This window comes from Cyrtonyx montezumae, unplaced genomic scaffold (genome assembly GCF_038088225.1).
Source record: "Cyrtonyx montezumae isolate F1298 unplaced genomic scaffold, pur_monq_1.0 scaffold_31, whole genome shotgun sequence".
Lineage (NCBI taxonomy): Eukaryota > Metazoa > Chordata > Aves > Galliformes > Odontophoridae > Cyrtonyx > Cyrtonyx montezumae.
The window spans coordinates 1,802,800-1,823,551 of NW_027072036.1; the positions used below are offsets into that span (position 1 = coordinate 1,802,800).

At 46.8% G+C, this 20,752-nt stretch overlaps 2 protein-coding genes across 2 annotated transcripts; both read left to right on the forward strand.

Moving 5' to 3' along the window:
• The first annotated feature begins 1,935 nt into the window (after positions 1 to 1,935).
• LOC136053738 (guanylate-binding protein 1-like) lies at positions 1,936 to 6,600 on the forward strand. The gene is made up of 15 exons (XM_065744621.1): positions 1,936 to 2,147; positions 2,227 to 2,339; positions 2,428 to 2,537; positions 2,612 to 2,799; positions 2,909 to 3,061; positions 3,132 to 3,232; positions 3,352 to 3,757; positions 3,839 to 3,966; positions 4,042 to 4,151; positions 4,245 to 4,429; positions 4,516 to 4,758; positions 4,865 to 5,145; positions 5,216 to 5,428; positions 5,493 to 5,759; positions 5,902 to 6,600. The coding sequence occupies exons 1-15, from the start codon at positions 1,970 to 1,972 to the stop codon at positions 6,115 to 6,117; spliced, it is 2,892 nt and encodes a 963-aa protein (XP_065600693.1). The 5' UTR covers positions 1,936 to 1,969; the 3' UTR covers positions 6,118 to 6,600.
• A 1,533-nt stretch (positions 6,601 to 8,133) lies between these two features.
• On the forward strand, positions 8,134 to 20,084 carry STX12 (syntaxin 12). Its single transcript, XM_065744452.1, has 9 exons — positions 8,134 to 8,294; positions 11,014 to 11,083; positions 12,597 to 12,696; positions 13,651 to 13,788; positions 14,245 to 14,288; positions 16,143 to 16,248; positions 16,736 to 16,808; positions 16,964 to 17,046; positions 18,678 to 20,084. Exons 1-9 carry the CDS (start codon positions 8,183 to 8,185, stop codon positions 18,768 to 18,770), a joined length of 819 nt encoding a protein of 272 aa, XP_065600524.1. The 5' UTR covers positions 8,134 to 8,182; the 3' UTR covers positions 18,771 to 20,084.
• Positions 20,085 to 20,752: the final 668 nt, after the last annotated feature.

The window sequence follows — 20,752 nt, forward strand, 5'->3', positions numbered from 1 at the left end:
ACAAAAGCAAGGAAAATGAATGTTCACCTGTCTCCAAGGATCTAAGCTAGCACAAAAGGAGGGAACTCCAACAAAAGTCCTTCCCCAGTGGCAGTCAGCCCTTAAATGAGGTCTGAGTGGAGCCAGACTTCACCTGTGCTCCCAGAGCTGACTGGGTCTTTCCTTCGGGTGCTCAATGAGTGGTTCAGGCTGTGTCTTAGCCCCCATACAACGCTGTACCACTGAACTATTGCAGCATCATTACGGGTCTTTGGAAGTCACAAAGCCACGATAGAGACCTGGATTCTTACTGTGACCTGATACAGTAAGATGGTCCATCAGGAAACTCTAAGTCTCAGGCTGGAGTGTTAGAAAGCAGACATTCCTCAACAGCAGCACTGGATGCATGAGGGTAATCCTCCTATCACACATAGCTTACACAAAAGCTCTTCAGTTTATACACATTTACTGTGTTACAGTTGCTAAAGTTCCTCTGAGTACATCACACATTCAGTGACGGATTGCAAGCAGGAGGAGCTGTTTCCTTTGTGCAAAGACTCAGCACAACTCAGTTCAGCCATGCAGCTCTTTGTTATCTAAACAAATTGCAGGGCGGGGGTATCCATCAGTGAACATTAGTGAGCTTAACGATGCTTAACTAGTCACACTTCTGTAAAAAAATACATAATAAAATCATTCACAGTGTTGGTTCTTTCTGTATTTTCATGTGTTGACAACAGTTTGCTCAGTTCATGTATCTAAAAGACACCACACCAAATTACTATAGTTCAACACCTTTGTTTTTCTTAAACTTTCTTAGGAACATAATTTGGCAGATTTTGAGGGGGGAAGGGAGAAAGGATGATTTTATTTTCTACTGTTTTCGGGGTGTACTACCTTCTATTTCACCTCAGTCTGAGCACAAACAGGGTCAGTCTGGGAAATGAGTGAGCTGCACTCAGTGGCCTGCCCAGTGCCTGTCCTCTGTGTGAGGAGCCCCATTCGTCCACAGTCCTCCTCTACACTTAATACTGATCCATTGTGGATATGTGTATATATATGATATATTCCACAATTGTGCATTTGTTGCTCTACTCTTCCTAGGCATTTCTCAAAGAAATATTTACACCTTTACTTGTAGTCACGTTTAATGTTTCTGCACCGTCCTCTTATAAGTTCATAAGTTCATAAGGTTGGAAAGGACCTACAAGATCATCTAGTCCAACCATAACCATCTTACCATAACCATCTTACAGACCATGACCTCTGACCCTCTAATTATTTCAAATGGGATGCTCTTTCCTTAAAATGCTACAGATCACTGAGCAGCTAAAAAAATGACTGTTAACATTCTTGATATGACAGCTAGCATTGCACTAACAGCTGAACAAAAGCAGGTACACAGAGAAAACTTACAAAAAATACACTTCAATCACTTTGAAGTAAAAATTGTTTTCCAAATTGAAAATGTTCTCCCATTTTTACATTTCTTATCATTTCCCTCCCAGCTTATATTCTGAAATCTCTAAACTGATGATTGTGTAATCTCTGTGAGTACACGCCGAAACGTGTGTGCTTTGTGCATCAAAACGTTTTCCCTTCACAGCGCTTATGTTTTAGAAATGGACACACCACCAGCTGCACCAACACACAGCCATCCCAAATGAAACACTGACCTGCGCTAAATCAAAACGGAACAGCTTCATCAAATCGCCGAAAGCCCCGAATTGCCCCCAAAATATCGCCCAAACGGCCGCAAAGCCGCACCCAAACCCCCCAACATCACCGGGAGCGGCCGTGACGTTGCCTCCCCGCAGCCAATCACAGCACGCGTTCCACCTACTGACAGCGGAGAAACCAATAGCCGCCACGCTTTCACTCTTAGCGTGCGGAGTGACCAATGGGGAGAGCCCATCGGCAGCGGCGTCGGGACGCATTATTCGGGGTAGGGGAGAAGCGAAACCGAAAGTAGCGATGCGCTGCTGCGCCCATGGAGCTGCCGCTGCTTCTGGCGGCCGCGGACGGCCCGAGGGGGACAATACGCCTCTCCCCCGAGGGTCTGGAGGCTCTGCGGGCCCTGCCTGCTCCCCTGCACGTGGTGGCGGCGCTGGGGCCACCCGGAGGACGCTGCGTGTTCCTCATGAATCAGCTGGCGGGACCGGGCTGCAGTAAGGGGGCGTGGGGGAGGGGGGAGAGTGGGCGCAGAGGGGCCGGAGGAGCTCTGATCCCTCCTCCGCGGTCCCCCAGGCTTCCCCGGCAGTCCTGGTTTGTGGATGAGGAGACGCCCGCACCCTACGTGGCCCGATCGCGAGCTGCTATTGCTGCACGCCGGGGGCTTCCTCGGGGTCGAGGAACCGCAGGTACCGAGGGGTGGTTCTGGGATGGGGTGCCCCTGATCCCCCGCCCCACTGAGCGCGCCCCAATTCTCCCCATCTCCTTCCCCCACAGGACGGCGCCGGGCTGTGGCTCTTTGTGCTGCAGCTGCTGCTGGGTGACGTGCTGGTGTATGGTAGTGGTGACGGCTGTGGTGACGCACAGGAACAGCTTGAGCTCCTCACGTATCCTGTGTTCGGGGTGTGGTCCTTTTACCCCTTTCGGCCTTTTTTGTTCGCTATTTTCCTTCACTAAGCAGCTACGTCGAGGCAGTGCCACATCACCTGCGCCTGTTGGAGGAGGACGAAGAAGGTGAAGACCATCTGCTGCACTTAATACTGCCACCCTTCGTCTGGAGCCTGTGCAGCACAGCCCTGGCACCCGAAGATGAAAACATGCTGGAGGCTGAGGATCACAAACTGGGGCCAGCACTGGGCGGCCCCCCAGGTGTGCCACATCCCCATGTCCCCAGACCCCATGTCTCCACATCCCTAGATCCTCACAGCCACCTGTTCCACTCCTGTCCCCATGTTACACAGGGTCTCTGTCCCTGCAGGCCCTGTGGCACGCTGCATCCTGACGCTGTTTCCTGAGCAGAAGCTGTTCCACGTGTCTGACAGCAATGCCGAGGGCCTGTCCCGGCTCTGCACCTACCTGCTGGGCTGTGGCCCCAAAACAGCACCTGGGGGGGCACTGGTGGGCGGTGCCTGTGAGTGGGGGTCTGTAGGGTTGATGGGGGTGGTGCTGCGGGACCCCCTCTAAGGGTGCCGTGTCCCCAGACCTGGCAGCGCTGGCAGAGCGAGTGGTGGATGCAATACAAGAGGATGCAGTGCTGCGGATTGGGCGGCTCTGCCGGGAGGCCAAGGAGGTGGCACAGCAGGTACACGGGGGCATGGGGACACCGTGGTGTCCCGATGTCCCCACACCACATTGTCTCTATGTTCCAGTGTCCAGACACCATGTTGTCTCTGTGTCGTCACGCTGTGCTTCCCCACACAGGAGTCTGGTGACAGCTGGCAGGATGACACCAACCACTGGTGCGATGGCACCAACTTTTGGCAAGATGACACCTTCCTAGAGAGCAGGGACACCAATGATGCCACCCCACAACATGATGACATCCCACAGAACAGTGCCTCCTCACAGCATGATGACACTGATGGTGACACCACCCTGCAACAGGAGGGTGCAGCCAGGGTGGAGCCACCATCTCCCCGGGCCCTGTCCCCGATGCCAGCCCCAGTTTGCCTGGTGTACAATAGTGACAGCAACAAACTATCACTCAACCCCACAGCACTGGCAGTGCTACGTGATATCACCCAGCCCGTGGTGGTGGTGGCCATCGCTGGGCCCTACCGCACCGGAAAGTCCTTCCTGATGAATCGGCTGGCAGAGCGTCGCATTGGTGAGCTGGTGGGGGGAACCACATCCATGCTGGGAGTGTTTTGGGGCATTTTGGGGAGTTCTGACAGTTCACTGCCTGCAGGTTTCCCACTGAGCCCCACAGTGCAGGCAGAGACCAAGGGCATCTGGATGTGGTGCTTGCCACACCCACGCAAGCCTGGTGTGGCACTGGTGCTGCTGGACACCGAGGGGCTGGCAGACCCCGGCAAGGTGGGTGGCAGGGAGAAGCAGCCCCAGGCTCCCTCAGAGCCCCCTGGGTACTCCTAAACCCAGCTGTGTGTGCAGGGTGACAACAACAATGATGCTTGGATCTTCACGCTGGCTCTGCTGTTGTCCAGCACCCTGGTGTACAACAGCATGCAAACCATCGACCAGAAGGCGCTGGATCAGCTGCGGTATGGGGATGACTGGGAGGGTAGTGACACAGTGCCACACTCCTATGGTGGCGACATCGCTCACAGGGTGACAGTACTGTGTGGGTCCTGCAGGCTGGTGACAGAGCTGACAAATCACATACGAGTGCGGGTGGAGGATGCTGATTCAGCAGTTGAGTTCAACCGCATCTTCCCTGGCTTTGTCTGGACTGTGCGTGACTTCACACTGCAGCTGCAGGAGGGCAAGCATCCGCTGACTGAGGATGAGTACCTAGACAAAGCACTGCGCTTAAAACCCGGTACGACCATCACCATGTGTCACCATCTGTCCCTATGAGTATCTGTCCCTATGAGTAGTGGCACCATACTGATGTTGGCAATGCAGGGTACGGGCAGAAGGTGCAGGAGTACAATGAACTGCGGCGCTGTCTGCGTGACTTCTTCCCATGCCGCAAGCTGTTTGTGCTGGAGCGACCGACGGCTGACTCAAACCTGGCACGGCTGGAGGAGATTCAGGAGGATGAACTACAGCCAGGCTTCCGGAAGCAGGCAAATGCCTTTTGCCAGTACATTTGGGAGAATGCACTGGTGAAGGTGTTGCCAGGCGGGCGCCAGGTGACAGGCACTGGTGAGTGGCTGTGGCATGAGGATGGGTGGCACATGGCGGGTGTGTGGGTTTCAGGTGGGACGTGTGTGGGTGTGATGGATGCGGGTGATGGTGTCACCTCCCACAGTACTGGCCTCCCTGGTGGAGAAATATGTGGCTGCCATCGTGAAAGGTGAAGTGCCTTGTGTGGAGAGCACAGTGACAGCAGTGGCACGGGCTGAGAACACTGCAGCAGTGGCAGCAGCAGTGTCTGAGTACTGGCGGGGCATGGAGCAGGACCTGGTGCTGCCCACGGACTCGCGCACCGCGCTGGTGGACGTGCACCAGGACTGGGAGCGCCGTGCTGTCACCCTCTTCCTGTCTCGTGCCTTTGCTGACAACGATCGCAGGTTCCAGTGTCAGCTGATGGTGAGTCACTGTCGTATCGTGGGGTCTGGGGGGTGATTTCAGTTCAATTCAGACCTGTTATGTGGCACAGCAAGAGCTGGAGGCAGCCAAGGAGGAGTTCTGCCAGCGCAACGAGGAGGCATCGGAGAAGCGTTGCTGGATGGTGCTGCAGGAGCTGTGGCAAGATGTGGAGGACTCCATGAAGAGAGGGGACTACGCAGCACCTGGTGGTGCACGGCTCTTCCAGGAGGATCTGGGCCGCGTGCTGGAACAGTACCAGTGGTGGCCTGAAAAGGGCGTTAAGGTGAGCAGGGTGTGATGGAGCCTGGTGTGGTGGTGCAGGCTGTGCCTCACAGCTGTACCATCAGGCGGATGCAGTGCTGGAGGAGTTCCTGCGGAAGCATGAGCCGCTGGCAGAGATGCTGCATGCGACTGATGCGCATCTGGTGATGATGGAGAAGCAGCGGGAGGCGGCGGAAGCCAAGGAGGCAGCGGCCAGGGAGGCAGAGGTAGCACGCCTGAAGGAGCAGCAGCGCAGCCTGGAGGAGCACAGCAGGCAGCTGGAGCAGCGGCTGCTGGAGGATCGGCGCCTGCAGCTGAAGGAGCTGGACCGCATGCTGGAGCACCGCCTGAAGGTGGGCACTGTGACGGTGCTGTGTGGTGGTACCAGCACGTTACGGCTGTACCGCGGATGTCGGTGCTGTGCAATGGCACCAGGTCGTTGTAGCTGCACTGTGGCATTGTGTGGTGCTGCTCACACCACTCTCTGTCCCACAGGAACAACAGGCGCTGCTGGAGGAGGGTTACAAGCGTGACGCAGAGGTGTTGCAGCTGCAGATTAAACAGCTGAGGGAGGAGAGGAAGAAGACAGAGAAATCCTCATGGATCAGCTCAGCTATAGGCGTCCTGGGCAGTGTGGCTTCGTTCTTCCTGCCCGGTGTGGTCGGCAAGGTAGTGGGCATTGCCACCAACCTGGTGCAGCGCATAGTCTAGCCCTGCCACCTGTCCTCGCATCCTGGTTTCGGCTGTGATGGAGTTGCATTTTCCTTTATTGTGTTTGGTGTGATGTTATGTTTCAGCTTCAGGAGAAAAGCAACATTGATAACACACCGATGTTTTAGTTGTTGCTGAGCAGTGCTGTACGGAGCCAAACACGTTTCAGTTTCTCAGCTCCTGCTGCCCTGCCTGTGAGGAGGGCTGAGGGGGATGCAAGGAGTTGGGAGGGGGCAGATCTGACACCCAACCTGAACTGGCCAAAGGAATTTTCCGTACCATATGATATGAATGCAATAATTGCTAGTTATTATGCTAACTTTTTTGCACTGATATTTTCTTGGAACATTATCATTCAGCACTTTGTTACTTATGCTTCTGTGGCATTGACTACCATCCCTAGGAGTTGGATTAAAGTTGTCATTTTGCTGTGCTTTGTGATCTTGGCTTACAGTATGATAAAACTGCTGATTGGGAAACTGATCTGGTGTTTGTGCTCCGCACTGCAGTGATCTTTGTGCTTTGCACCCATATATCGGAGGCTATGGAGTAATTATGCTTTGCTTTGTCTCCTTGTGGGACCAGGTTACAGGGGAGATGAGGGAGGGCATTTTCCACCCAGGGACCTAAACTGACCAAAGGGATATTCCATACCATAGCACATCACACAGAAAGACAGATTGAAAAAGTGGGGGGAATTTGTCGGGTGTGCTGCTGCTGCTTGGGGACAAGCTGGGCATCAGTCAGGGCACAGTCCAAAACCCTGCCCCCCAGGGAACTGGGGTGAAACATGGGGAGTTGGGGCAAAGCTGGGGGATTTGGAATGAAATGGGAATTTGGGGTGACAGGGGACTTGGGGCAAAGCTGGAGGATTCGGAGCAAAACTGGGATTTGGGCAACTATCCGAGGTAAAGCTGTGAGATTTGGGCCATGCAGGGCTTGGGATGACACTGGGAGATTTGGGATAAAACTGAAGGATTTGGGAAACACGAGACTTGGGATGAAGCTGAGGGATTTGGGGTGAAACTGTGGGATTTGGGTAATGCAGGGTTTGGGGCAAAACTATAGGATTTAGGGCAATGTGGGGCTCTAAGCTGTGTGATCAAAAGGGGGGATTTGAGCAAAATGGGATTTGGGGGATCTTGGGTTTAGAGGGAGCACAGACTTGATGGGGTGATAGGGAATTTAGAGTGAAGCTGTGGGATTTGGGAGACGCTGAATTTGGGGCAGAGCTGTGGAGTTTGTGCAATGATGGATTTGGACAACACAGGATTTGGGGAGATATTGAATTTGGGAGCAGAATGCAGAACTGCATTTGGGGTGAAAGTGTGGGACACGGGAGGAATCAGAGTCTAAAGGGGGGTGCAAGATTCAGGGTCCACATGGACACTATGGGGGGATAGATTTAAGAGGGGGGACATGGGACTGGGGAGTCCAGAATTCAGGGTTCACTGTGCTCCATGGGGGATGCTGTGGACTCCACGGTGCCCTGCATGCGTTGCACTCCCAACAGGGATGGACTCAGCTATCGAAACTGATCTGGATACAGACCAGGAATGGGAACTGCACGTTCATGCTCTTCTTTCCAGCTTCATATGGGCAGTGTGAGAGGGGTGAGCTTCACCCCAGTCCCAAATAGGAGTGTCCCAGTCCGACCCTGGGCATCCCCAGTGCCACTGTGGGGTCAGTTCTCATCTTGGAGTGACCCAGTCCCACCCTGAAGTGAAGATGTAATGACAGAAGGATAGTGATAATAGGAAAAAATAGGTAGGGATAGTAGGATAGGATAATTTGAACCAATTTCAGTTGTTCCTATCAGTAAGGAAAGGTCGGAGTGCAATGTGCTGGGGTTAAGGACACCGGGAAACAGAACAGCCATTAAGTCAGACAGCAGAGCGGGGCGGGCTCCCGTCACCACAGCAACCAGAGGCCTCGCCCTCCCGCGAGCGCGCATGCGCAGGAATCCTCCAACTCGCGCTTAGAGCGGGCGCTCGGTCAGTGACAGTCGCGCATGCGCGGCGGGGCGCTGAGTGCTGGGCCCGCTGGAGTCGCGTCTTTCCCGGCCATGTCGTACGGACCGCTGGATCTCTACCGGCCCGGGCCGACCGCCCCGCCGCGGGACTTCGGTGGCATCATCCAGACATGCAGCGCCAACGTGCAGCGCATCGCGCAGTACAGTGAGTGCCGCCGGGCCGGGCCGGGCCTCCGCGGTGGGAGCTCCCGTCGGGGCGGGGCTCCGGTGCAGCCCCGCGCTGCGGCCGAACCGTGCGAGCCGCCCTCGGTTGGCGGAGCGCATCCCCCGCTCGGGTGTGTGCTAAGGGAGTTGGCAAAGATGCTGCTTTTTCTGAAAGCTGAGCTGGCTGTGTAGCTGTAGTTTCTTAGGTTAGCTGTGTTTCCTTGGGAAGCCGGTGAATTCCTTCAGGTTGGGTGTTAGGGAGATCTCTGCAAGAGTGTTAGGGCGCTGGAATGGGCTGAGTGATGGAGTCACTGTCCCTGGGGGTGTTCAAATGCGGAGATGTGCTACTTAGGGACGTGGCTTAGTAGGTGGTGTTGCTAGGTGGATGGTTGGACTGCTGGATCTTACAGCTCTTTGCCGACCTTAATGATTTTATGCTTTTCCAGATAGATTTTACCTAGTTGTTAACATTCCTGAAGCTTCCTCTTGGTGCAGCCGAGGCTGCCTGTTAAGTTCTGTCTGAGTTTGTCAGATAACATGGCTTTTGTTTGCCTTGCCTCTTTCTCTTCCATATGTTTTCTCTGAGCTTCCTCCTCTAATTAGTTCAGCTTCTCTTCCTCTTAGGACAAGATTGCCCTGTCTCATGACCAGCAGCCGCCCTATCTCGGTGTGCTGCCAATTTCACATGAAACAAATGTCTTGCGGCGTGTCAGGGTGGGTGGGAACACAGAACAGCTGACTTACCATTACAGTAATTAACTGTACTCTGCATTTGATAAAGGACCTGAGGAAAAGAGAAAGGGAAGCCTTGAGCTTTTCCTCATTTCTCCTCTTCTTCCCTGCAGAGAAGAACAGCAAGCACACAGTGGAGGTGGATGGATTTTATTCATTTCTTTTAGAAAGAACTGCAGAACTAGCACTTCTCACAAGGGTGTAGAAAGCTCCTGGAGTGAGCTGGCAAAACTATTGTTTATGAGGCTGTTGTTTTACCTAAACACCTAGAGGGAGGTTATAACTTTGGAAGTAATCTGCAGCACATAACAATATGTACGTGGCATGCTTTGCAGCCTAAAATTGGAAGGATTTGTAGACTGAAAGCTGCTAACAGAACAGGCTGTCTATATTGATGTGTGTGACACTCTGTGCCCCAGAAATAAAGGTGAAGAGCTCCAGGCCTCCATGTTGCTTTGTTGTCATATTTTTCTGTGGATTCTGTGAGTTACTGTTGGCTGAAATAAACTAAGCGTAGAAAATCATGGGAACTGATTAAGACAAGTACAAAAAGCATGTTGCATGGCATGGAAATGGGGTTTGTGCAAGTATATACCTTCAGATGAGGGAAAAATAAATAGCACAAAATGTCTAGATGTAGGACATATGCCACTTGGTCCTTCGTGTCCACACAGTGTGTTGTCAGTTTAACTTGGCTGTCAGCTGTTTGGCCTTGCGTGTGGCTGATAGGCCTGTGAAATTAGTGCCATATTGCCTGTGAGAAGCAGTGTTCAGCTCATTGTATTAGAAGCTGTTAAACAACTCCTCACTGCGTGGATTAATAGAAGCCAGAAATGCATCATGCTTGCTGCCTGGAGGAGTCAGAGTTCTTGCCTCATGACTGAATCACACTGTAGCCCTGGCTGAACTGCTGCTTTTATAAGTAGTTACCCTTCACTTTAGAAGAAGAGTCTGTCGTTGGAATATGATGTCTCTTTAGCAACACATTTAACAGAATTGTAGGGGTTGGAAGGGACCTCTAGAGATCATCTAGTCCAACCCGCCTGACAAAGCAGCTCCCTAGTCCAGGCTGCACAGTTTCATCAGCCATAGTGTCTTGCTCCAGGCTAAATAAAAGCAGAAATTGTACCAGTAGGACCTCACTGAACTGGAATTATCTCTTGTTAAATTCATTGGATGTTTCATTAACACTCAGCTGCCTTTAAAACGATGTTAAGTTGATCCTTCTTGGTCTTGGCTCACTACTTGAGGGAGTAGAGGATGTGATCTCATGATTGCTGGGAGCCCATCAGGCTTTGTACTTTTGTCCTAAGTGGTGCTCCCAACATATCTTAGTGATGCTAAGAAGCATGCAGCAGCAAAGTACTGCAAGTGGGCTTGCTGATTTCAGACTGGTGTAAGCTAACAGCACTGCATTTGCTATGCCTGAAAGACTGTGCCAGTACTGCAACAACTTCTGTCTATCCTGAGTAGTGAAACTCGGATTATTTTTAAAAACAAAACCAAAATACTGACAGCACCCCTTGCAATTAGGTTTTTTGTTGTTGTTTAATTTATGTTTATTTTTAAACAGAGCCCTCAGAGCATTAATAATTTAAGCTACTGGCAGGACAACTTAATGAAGTAGTTCTGGCAGTGATGGCCTAAGATGCAGAAACAGCAAGGTTAGTAGGAACAAACATTTTTGTTGGTTTAAGAAGATCAAGGAAGAGGAGCATGCAAGCTTTTAGGTACATGCATTTGCCTTTGGGATAGGTAGGTTGCACTATTATCTTTTTGTCAGAAAGTAGTGAGCTAGAATATGGCAACGTGGGGATGTTTAAAGGCTTTTTTTGCTTTAAATGCAAAGTCTTAGTGTTGTGTTACCAGCCTGAGTTAAGCAAAATATTGAGAGATCCTTCTTTGGGAGAAGCTAGAAGAATAACTTCAAGAAGGAATAAAATACACTAGAACTCATCTTACTAATCTTGTGATCTTTTTACTTTCAGCTGCTCAGATAAAGAATTTGATGAGCCAGCTGGGAACCAAGCAGGACTCCAGCAAGCTGCAGGAAAACTTGTAAGTATTAACTGAGTGAACCTTGTTTAGGTTCTTCTGTTTTTACCTGTATTCTTAGAGGAATTTTATGAGGAATGAGGACTTAGAGGAATGAGTTACTTTGGACAGATGCTTTACTGCATAAGTTTAATACAGTCCTGCAAAACTAGTGATTTTTTGTATGCTAAGTAGTTCAGTGAGTATGTTAGGGTGTCTCTTCTGGACTCTAAAGAAGCCACTCCATACTTCTGGGTAAGATTGACTAGGAAATGGTATATAGAAGTGAAAAAGAGTAGTACATTAACCATGTGTTAGCTGTTCTGAGGAACAGCCCTCGTAGCTCCTCTTGTGGAAATGCATGTTGTAGTAGGTACTTTGCCTTCACTTAAGGGCAGTCTATAATACAGAAAAACACGAGTACTAGAAAGATGAGGAATCCTCTCTGGCAGCCAAATGACCATATATAACTTTACAGCAAGATAGTGGAGGACAAGGTATAAAACATTTTAATAGGTACGGGCTAAAGTATTTCCTGGAGAGACTGTGCAGGGTGTCTGTCTGTCCTAAACAGCAAGTTATGAGAAGAATGAATTTTGGAGATAGAAACACTGGAAGTGAGGTTTTTCTGTAATCTTTCACGTGACTGCACCTTGAATCTGAATATATAACATCCTTGTTTTTTGTAGTAGCTGCTTTTCAGATAAATATATCAGTTGTGATAGTTCACACTGCACATGCTGCATCTTACACCCATTCAGTCCCTATAAAATTCAGTTCTTTCCTGGTCTACGTTATTAGTTTTTGCACGTATGGCTTCAAAATGAAACTTGGGAGTTCTGTTTTCTATGAAGTACCAGCACTAATCCTTCTTGTAAGCCATATATTTGATGTATGAAATCTCTTAGCATTAAATTTTATGTAAATTACTTCCTGTATTGTGATACTAATGAAAGTGCTGTTTCAGGAGATCTTTTGCACCAATAGCTTTGAATCACAACTTTGTTGAAAAACATGAGAGCTGATAGACTGTTTGGGCCTTGCATTTCCCAGAGCAGAATGTGTATCATTTTTCTCTGCGAAGCTACATGGATCTGCAAAAATTCAGTACCTCTGAGTTCTCTGTAGTTCATCAAACACACACTTAAGCAGTGGAGTTGGAGTCTGTCGAGAGAATAGTTGGTTACCACTTCAGTGCCACGAGCATTTACCCCAGAAGTGATTACGTTCACAGAACAGAACTGTTTTTTTTGCTTACCTTGATTTTTTTCTCTTTGTGCAATTGGAGGAAGATATTTCTGAAGATACTGAATTATGCTAGCTAGCAGGGAACACAGGACTATTTTTAACTCTTTTTTTTAATGTAAGCTGGGGCCTTATTGACAGTGAAAGCTGAGAGTATCTGTTCTCTTAGGGAAGAATGTTCTTATAGATGCGTGAGCTCAGGAATCTTACTTGGTCGTTATTGTAAATGCTGAAATGCTTGAGCTGCTTTTTGGAAGGCACTTGTCTAACTGTTTCTGAACTACTGTTTTAGACAACAGCTACAGCATTCTGCAAACTGCCTGGCCAAAGAGACCAATGAGTATCTGAAAGAACTGGGGTCTCTACCGCTTCCTCTGTCTGCTTCTGAACAGGTATGCACCTAGAATTTTCTAGAGGTTTTTTTTTAAATTGCTTAGAGTGCGATTTCACAGAGCTTAAACTGGCACAGCTGAGGAGGCAGCAGCTTTCTGCAGTGAAGGCAATTGTTGAAGTGGGAAGGCAAATTAAGCCAGCTACAGCCCGACTGTATGATGCTGGTGGGGGAAATGTTTATCAGCAGCAGCAAATAGCTCTAAAAGATGGGGAGAGCTGAGTATGCAGTTCTGTTTCTGAAAAAGTGATCTTGTTTATAGCATAATCTGGTGCTGTGATCCTGTGTTTTAGGATAAAAACTTTGTGCAGGCTGAATGTCAGTATGAAGTGTGATGGTACCAAGAAACTTTTCCTTCCGCAGGATTTGTTGCCTGAACTGAGAGTGGGGGGGAGAGGGAAGGAGCTGACTCAGTGTGTTCACATTTAAATAAATCTGCTGAGGCAGTGCTTATGACTTTCTCTCTGGCAAAATAAGCCTTCAGGGCCTCCCTTCTTGTGGGAAAGGGGAGGGACAGGCCTCTGCTGTTGGAGTCTTTTCATCTCCGCTTTAAATTGCTGCCACGATTCTGACTTATCTGCTTTTGTGATGTTATGGGATGATCTGTGGATATGGGTCAGCAGATGTTGTCTTAGTAGATGTAATTCTGAATCTGAAGGTTTAAATGCCAGTTGTAAGCACAGGCATGTTTTGTGTGTTTGTTCAGGAAGTGTTTTTCATTTAATCTCACAATGCCAGGAAAAACATACAGGACAGTTCCACAGTGGGCAGAGCATAGAGCATGTGGTATAATGTGGAAATATGATGGGCTTTTTGTTGTCCAGTTTGAACCTCAGAATGCTGGATACAAAAGATCACTGGAATGTCAGCACTTTTATTTTGTGATGTTCTGGAGAATCTGATGGTGACAGTAATGTGAATGGCAATCTCTGAACACTTCTTTTTGTTTCTTTAGCGTCAACAGAGGCTTCAGAAAGAACGTTTAATGAATGATTTCTCAGCAGCCTTAAATAATTTCCAGGCAGTACAGAGACAAGTGTCAGAGAAGGAAAAAGAGACTGTAGCAAGGGCAAGAGCTGGCTCCCGCATCTCTGTAAGTATCTGTAGGAATTTTGTTGTGATGTAGTGGACTACAAATCATTCCAGATGTCTTGTCTTTGCCCGCCAACTTCATGGTTGACTACTGACACATCACGGAGCGTAGATGAGGCTGTTTTGCCATTTCAGATGTTGTAATTACTAGGCATGCATCTTGATAAGCTGATGATACATCAGTGATCTGAGTAAATAGACTCTCATCTTTGTCTTTCAGTTGCCTTTGATTTGTGAAGACAGTCTGAATTTAAAATTAAATCTGAAGATGAATCTAAATCAAATAAATAAATTTAGATAAATCTAAATTACCTTGGGTGAAATCTGAAAGTTGAACAAACAGTAGCAAAGAACTCTCTGGACAGCACGTGCCTTTGTCTTCAGGGTATTCCTGTTGATTTTGCTTGCTAGTAGTTCTGGTCGTCTGAAATATTAATAACTCATTTATCTATTCCAGGCTGATGAGCGGTTCAGAGAAGAACAGCTAGTTTCATTTGATAGGTAACAGCTTCTTGCATTCTTGGGGTGCACTCTTACCTATGTGTAATTATTGTAAATATATTGTAACTTGGGCAAGGCTCTTTCAGCTGATTGAGAAGCAGAAAGATATGCAGTTATTACAGTGTTTGAAATGTACAGTGTTTTACCCTACTGAAATGTAGGCTGTTGGTTACTGTCCTAGTGGGAATAGTTCAGTCCCTGGTATGTGATAATTGGAGCTCCTGGTTTTCAGGACAGTGAGCACAAGATTACCAGACACGTTTTCTGTCACATAATTCTTTCCATGAAGAACTCTGTACTTATTTCATGAGCTTGGGTGTTATCTATCAGCCCAGATGGAGCTATTACAGAGTAGTGGATGAGACTGCCTTAAATATGAATGCCTTGGACGTAATAACAAATTGATATTCAAGCATGCCTAGTCAACATTACTATAAAATATCAGACACTTGTATAGATTCTGCAGTAACTTTGTGCCTGCATAGCAGATCAGTTTGCAAAACGTTGCATCAACTCTACAGTGTCATTCAAGTGAATTCAAGGCACTGCAGAAGCATTTGTGATTACTGCATCAGTTTCTGCTATACATGCCTGAGAGATGCGGGAAGAAATATGCTGGCCCAGTCTGTATAAACCTTGTAATGTTCTAAATCCAGGCACCTATCTTAGATGTCTCATCTGTCCTCCCCTGATCAGCTGTTTGGTGTGTGTCCCCTTTTGTTGGTCCTGTGGTTCCACATGCTGAGTCAGAAGTGCCAGCTCCATGTTGTTCAGTTCAAGAGATGCTGTGATGAGTTGGAAGCCTTGCTCACTAATGCATGGGGTACCACATAAATAGCTGTTGGTGCAGAGGCCCCTATCTCAGTGAGATGTAGCAGTGTGCAGCAACTACTCCACATTTAAAATTGTCATTAAGTGCTATACATCAGGAACATATGCCTTAAACACCTGAAGATCCTCCTGTCAACTTAGGTGAATTCCTGGATGTGTCTGCTGTATCTGATCTAGCCAAGTAGTTGAGTGTTATTTCTTTTTGCACTTGGAGCCTTTGAAACTTAACTTTACGTACTGAGTTTTGTCACAACGTGCCTGTTGGATATATTGCAGTGCTTTCAGATATGCTTGCCTTCAAGGAAGAGGAGGGAGATATTACCCTGGAAGAACTTTTTTTGTGCTGGACACATAGATGACTTTGTATTATTGGTACTGCCTTCACTGTAATCAGTGTGTGTAACTTACGTGGCAGTTAAGAAGTACTGTCATCAGGGTAGGTGTGCACCGTGATGCAGAGATTTTTCTTAACATCTCTCTCGATGTATGACTTAATTTGCAGTTCTTGCTGGATTAATGAGTTGAAATACTAAACTCTTTCTTCGTATCTCCAAATGCCAGACAGCAGGTGGGAATCTCTGAACCAAGATGCTTGTCAGGTGTTCTTTTGATCTGATAATGTTGTGCTTGCAGGCTGCTCTCCATCAAGACTTTTACCCTGATTGATTCCCCCCTTTTTGTGGGGGATGGTGAGAGGAAAGGAAGGTACAGATATTAAAAAAAAAAAAAAAAAAACCTTAAAAAAGCAACCTGAAATAAGTTCTGTTCTATAATGCTATAGGTAATGGTCACATCCTAGCACAAACTATCCTATGCATGTACTGCTTTTCAGTTTCTTCACTTTTCTTGGTCTGTCCCTGTTATTGTTCTCATTTGTAATTGTTGTCATAAGTCTGTAGTTAATTGCAAGACTGGTGTTGTTCTGTAGGAACACACTTTAACACACTGGTGACTCAGTATAATCATAGTGTGAAATTATGCCTCTGCTGAAAGAAACCATGTTTTTCTTTCTTCTCTTCACAGTGGTGAGGACTGGAGTCAAATGCAGTCTCAGGAAGAAGATGTGGCAATAACTGAACAAGACCTTGAACTTATTAAAGAAAGAGAAACAGTAATCAGGCAATTAGAGGTGAACAATAGATCCTGCACTTGTTAACGTGTAGTTAACAATGTCAGGAATTAAACCAAAGAAGCCATGCAGTGCTAACTTATGGGATGGGCTGAGGAGTCCTGAAGGTGAAGGAACAGAGTTCCTTGTAGAGAGGATTGATTCCAAGATAAATCTCCCTGCTCCAGTTTAAGGAGGCTAGGTATATTTTCCTTCAGTGTTCACTGGTGATCCTTCAGAGGTGCTATGAGCAACTTATGTCACAGTATTCATCTCAATTTCTTAACTCTGATAACTGCTAGTGGCATGAAAAAGGTACAAAGTGGTGAGAATATTGCAGGGTCTTATGTTAATTCCAAGTTCCACCAATAGCAACATCAAGTCACCTGAGTCAGTGAGTGATGGTGTCTATTCAGCTATTTTGAGTGATGTTCTGAAGAGGCATGAAGAATTAGGCTGCAAAAAAATGTAACTAGTGCTTTGTATAACTTGTTAAACTTGTCTTCAGGCAGACATTTTGGATGTCAATCAGATTTTTAAGGATTTAGCCATGATGATTCACGACCAAGGAGATATGATTGGTAAGTGTGTTGGATAATAATAAGTTTCTTGTTTAGTTCAGTTGCACGTTCTGCCTGCATAGTTCAATTTTTCTGATAATTTGTTCAAAAAGTGTTATTTTTATTGTAAGCACCAAACTTCAAATTCTTTTACAAGTTCTTTTGTTTTTCCATAGATAGCATAGAGGCAAATGTGGAAAGTGCAGAAGTTCACGTGGAAAGAGCCAGCGAGCAGTTACAGAGAGCTGCCTATTATCAGGTAAATTATGTATGCTAACGTTGGTGGTGGTGTACAGGTGAGTACCAATAATGGTACAGGCATAACAAGGCACTAAGGACTGCAGTACACCAAATAGGCCATTAAAAACAGATCATGCAAATTGGCTGTCCTGCAAAATTGTGCTGAAAGGAATAAATAAAGCACTTGACTAAAGAACACTGTGTTGTAATTAGCCTTCTAATTCAGAGGTTATGTAGTCACTCTGCTCCTCTGTCCAGGTACTCTCAGGAGGTTTAAATGTTTAGCTGTCTTTTCTGCTCTCCCCTGAGAATGGCACAGTTTTGTTAACAGCTGATTGGCACGTTGTGGCCATCTTGTAAAATATCAGCTAAGCCAAGATTTCATGTAAAAACTTAGACAAAAATAAAATCCTTGCCCAAACTAAGGAAACTTGTGATACAGGATTTGGAGCACCTTTCTAACTACTCAGTTTCCAACCTGTAATTTGACTTCCTTGTCCAGTCAGCTCTTCTGTATTGGTTCTCACTGCTGCTTAAGTCTTTTTTTATGATACTCGTTGGTTTTTTTGCATCCTTACATTGTTGTTTGTGGAAGTGTCTGCCTAGTGACAGGACAAGAGGCTCTGACAAGAGAACCTTTCACAAGAGGTTCTCTCTGAGCATCAGGAAGCACTTCTGTGCTGTGCGAGTGACAGAGCACTGGAGCAGCTTGCCTAGAGAGACTGTGGATTATGCTCCTTGGAGAGCTTCAAAAACTGCCTGGATGTGGTCCTAGGCAACATGCTCTGGGTGCCCCTGCTTGAGCAGTGGCTGGAGTAGATAGACCCTGTGGTGCCTTCTGACCTCTGCTACCCTGTCGTTGTTGTACCTATGGGTTTAGGTTCTGTGAAGGAAAAGGTTTCTGCTCAAATCAGTACCATGCACACAAGATAGAAAATTGGGCATAGTTAAGTGTTGAGATGCTAAAAAGCCTTAAACTCCAGTGCTGTTTAACTGCAAGGAGGGGAAAGTAGCTTTTGCCACCTGGCAGCTTGCAGTATTTATAGAAGTTTTTGAGATAGCAGTAAATCCAAGTCAGGTATAGTAGGCATGGATTAGATGTGGTTTCTCTGGACAGAGAAGAAAGTGGTTATATGTAAGGCTCTGAGACTAGTTATATGAAGTTAAACACTCAGTGTACATGGACAGACTGTAGGTTCCTATGATGAATAAAGTGATCAAAGCTGTAAAATCAAGTACAGTAAGTGTCTGCTAAATCATTTAAGCAGTAACCAAGTAACTTCAGAAGTTTAGCTTTCCTTTGCAGACTTGGTGACATGAAATGTATATTAGGTGTTGTCAACTTCCCTTTTTGTAGCTATCTTGAAGGAAGACTTGGAATTTGCCTTAAAGGTAGCAGAACTTGTTGCATTTTTATGTCATTGCATCTCTGAGACTATTGTGCTCCTAAAAACTAAAAACATTTAGTTGTGGGCTTATGCTATTTAAAGAACATGTTATTGTTATAAACATATAAATTGTATTTGTCACTTCCCAAGTTATGGATATTGAGTGCTCTAGTTCATTAAACTTAGTAACATGTACTGGCAAACTTGCTTTTTCTTCCTCATCTGCTCTTGGTATCAGTGGCTTTTTTTCTTCTTTCTTTAGAAGAAATCCCGTAAGAAGATCTGCATCCTGATTCTTGGTCTTGCTGTGGCTTCTATAATCTTAGGATTAATGATCTGGCAGATGACAAAATGAAATCCTCACGTGGAACCTTGTCTCATTGCTGAGAATGTTTTCCCCCAGCACGAACAGGCAGACTAGTCTCGGAAATGAAACCACCCTGAGAGAGCACAAGCTGGAACTACTTCTAGTAATAGTTATTAGCAACTAATGTGCAGACAACTAGTATTTGGAATTAGTGAACCATGGAGACAGTATTTATCAGTTCATATGCAAATCATATTGTTTTATGTAACTAACATCTTGTGGTTTTGCTTTCTGTAACGTATTATTCCCTGTCCCAACTGTATGCTGAAGTGTGATCGATAATTGGAGATGTCTTGTTTATTTTTGACAAGTGGCAGAAATTTGACTCCTTCTATGTACAGATAACTTTGTTGGACTGGAATAAGAATGGTATTCCAAGAGGGCACAACACTGACTTTCATTCCCTTAACCTAGCAGTTTCTCAAGTCTCCAGGATCTGCCCCATGGTTTTATTGGTCTCCGAGTGTCTGTGGTTCTAAATTCAATTGAGGAGAAAGATGCCACTGCAGATCTGAAAAGCAAGAAGTATGCATGGATGGTAGCTTAGGAACCAGTCAGTTTAGCCTTGAGACACATTGCTTTTATTAATTTTTGTGCATGGTTGGGGTTGTGTTGTTTTTTTAATGCAGTTGAGGACTCTAAGTCTGAGGACACCCTATCTAGCAGTGCAGTTTCATTGAAGAAACTAGCTGATGGTTTATTGTTGAACAAATAAATCTCTTCCAATGCTGACTCTCAGAGCACTAACATATGAAGTTGAGCTTCTTGCACCTAATTGATTTTTCAGGGAGAAAATGGTGCAAAGATGAGGAAGCAGGCACCTAAGCAAGCATGACAGATGAGTGCTAGGAGAAATCCTGCTTTGAAGGACTCTTGAAGCTTATTGTAATGTATTAGTAGATATTGTGTGGCTTGTGAATGTCTGATATTTTCCATTCTTCGTTTAGCAATTGGCTGAGCAAAGTGCTAGGGTTTTGAGACTGAGGATGAGTGTGCAAATTAAGGATTGCTGGTTCCAACTGTCTTGCTAGCAGAGCTGGGCAGGACACAGCAGCCACTCCCTGCTTTGTTATAGCTCTGAACTGACATGCACTGAGGGATCAGTAATCTGTCTGAAGCCCAACGTAGTGTGGTAAATGCATCATACTGACCCATTATGTATTTAAATCTTATTCCATGTCTCCGGCATAATAAAGTAAATGTGAAATCTGGGAAGGGAGGGTGTTCTCCCAATGGCACATTGGTTTGCACTATCGCGCCATCATTCCATCTAACAACTACCAATAAACACTTCTAAAAGCCTTTGCCAGAGCTTCTTTTGCTTAAGCAGTGCCAGAGGTGTGATTGCAGGTCCCTCTATAAGTTTGCTTTATAGAAGCAGCGGCACTGCTTCTTCCCATGCAGCATTGCAGTCTGTGACTTCGGGATGAAATGCTGCTTCACGTGAGCATACCAAAGCCACCCTGGTTGTTTGATAGGTGATGAGAGAAAACAATCTCCAATGGGTGAACTTTACCATGGTATTAGCACGCGCTGTCCTTGCAGAAGCTTCACTGTACTGCCTGATGTGGAAACAGAGGAGCTGTTTCTGTGTTCTGTTCCTTATTTGAGATAGATCCTGCTGCGTCATGTGCTGTCAGCTGTGGTGGGTGTTTCTTCTGGGTGCTGGACCTCTGTATCATAGAATCCTAGAATGGTTTGGGTTGGAAGAGACCTTTAAGGCTGCCTGCTGCAGGCAGGGACACCTCCCTGTGGAGCAAGGTACCCACATCCCCATCCAGCCCGGCCTCGAATGCTTCTGTGGAGAGAGCGCCCACAACCTCAAGGGGCAGCCTGTTCCAGCAAGAACAGCGAAGATCTTCTTCCCTAATATCTAGTCCAAATCTACCTTCTTCCAGTTGAAAACCATTTCCCCTCATTCTGTCTCTACCTGCCGTCCCACCCGAGCTTCCCAGTAGGCCCCTTCACGT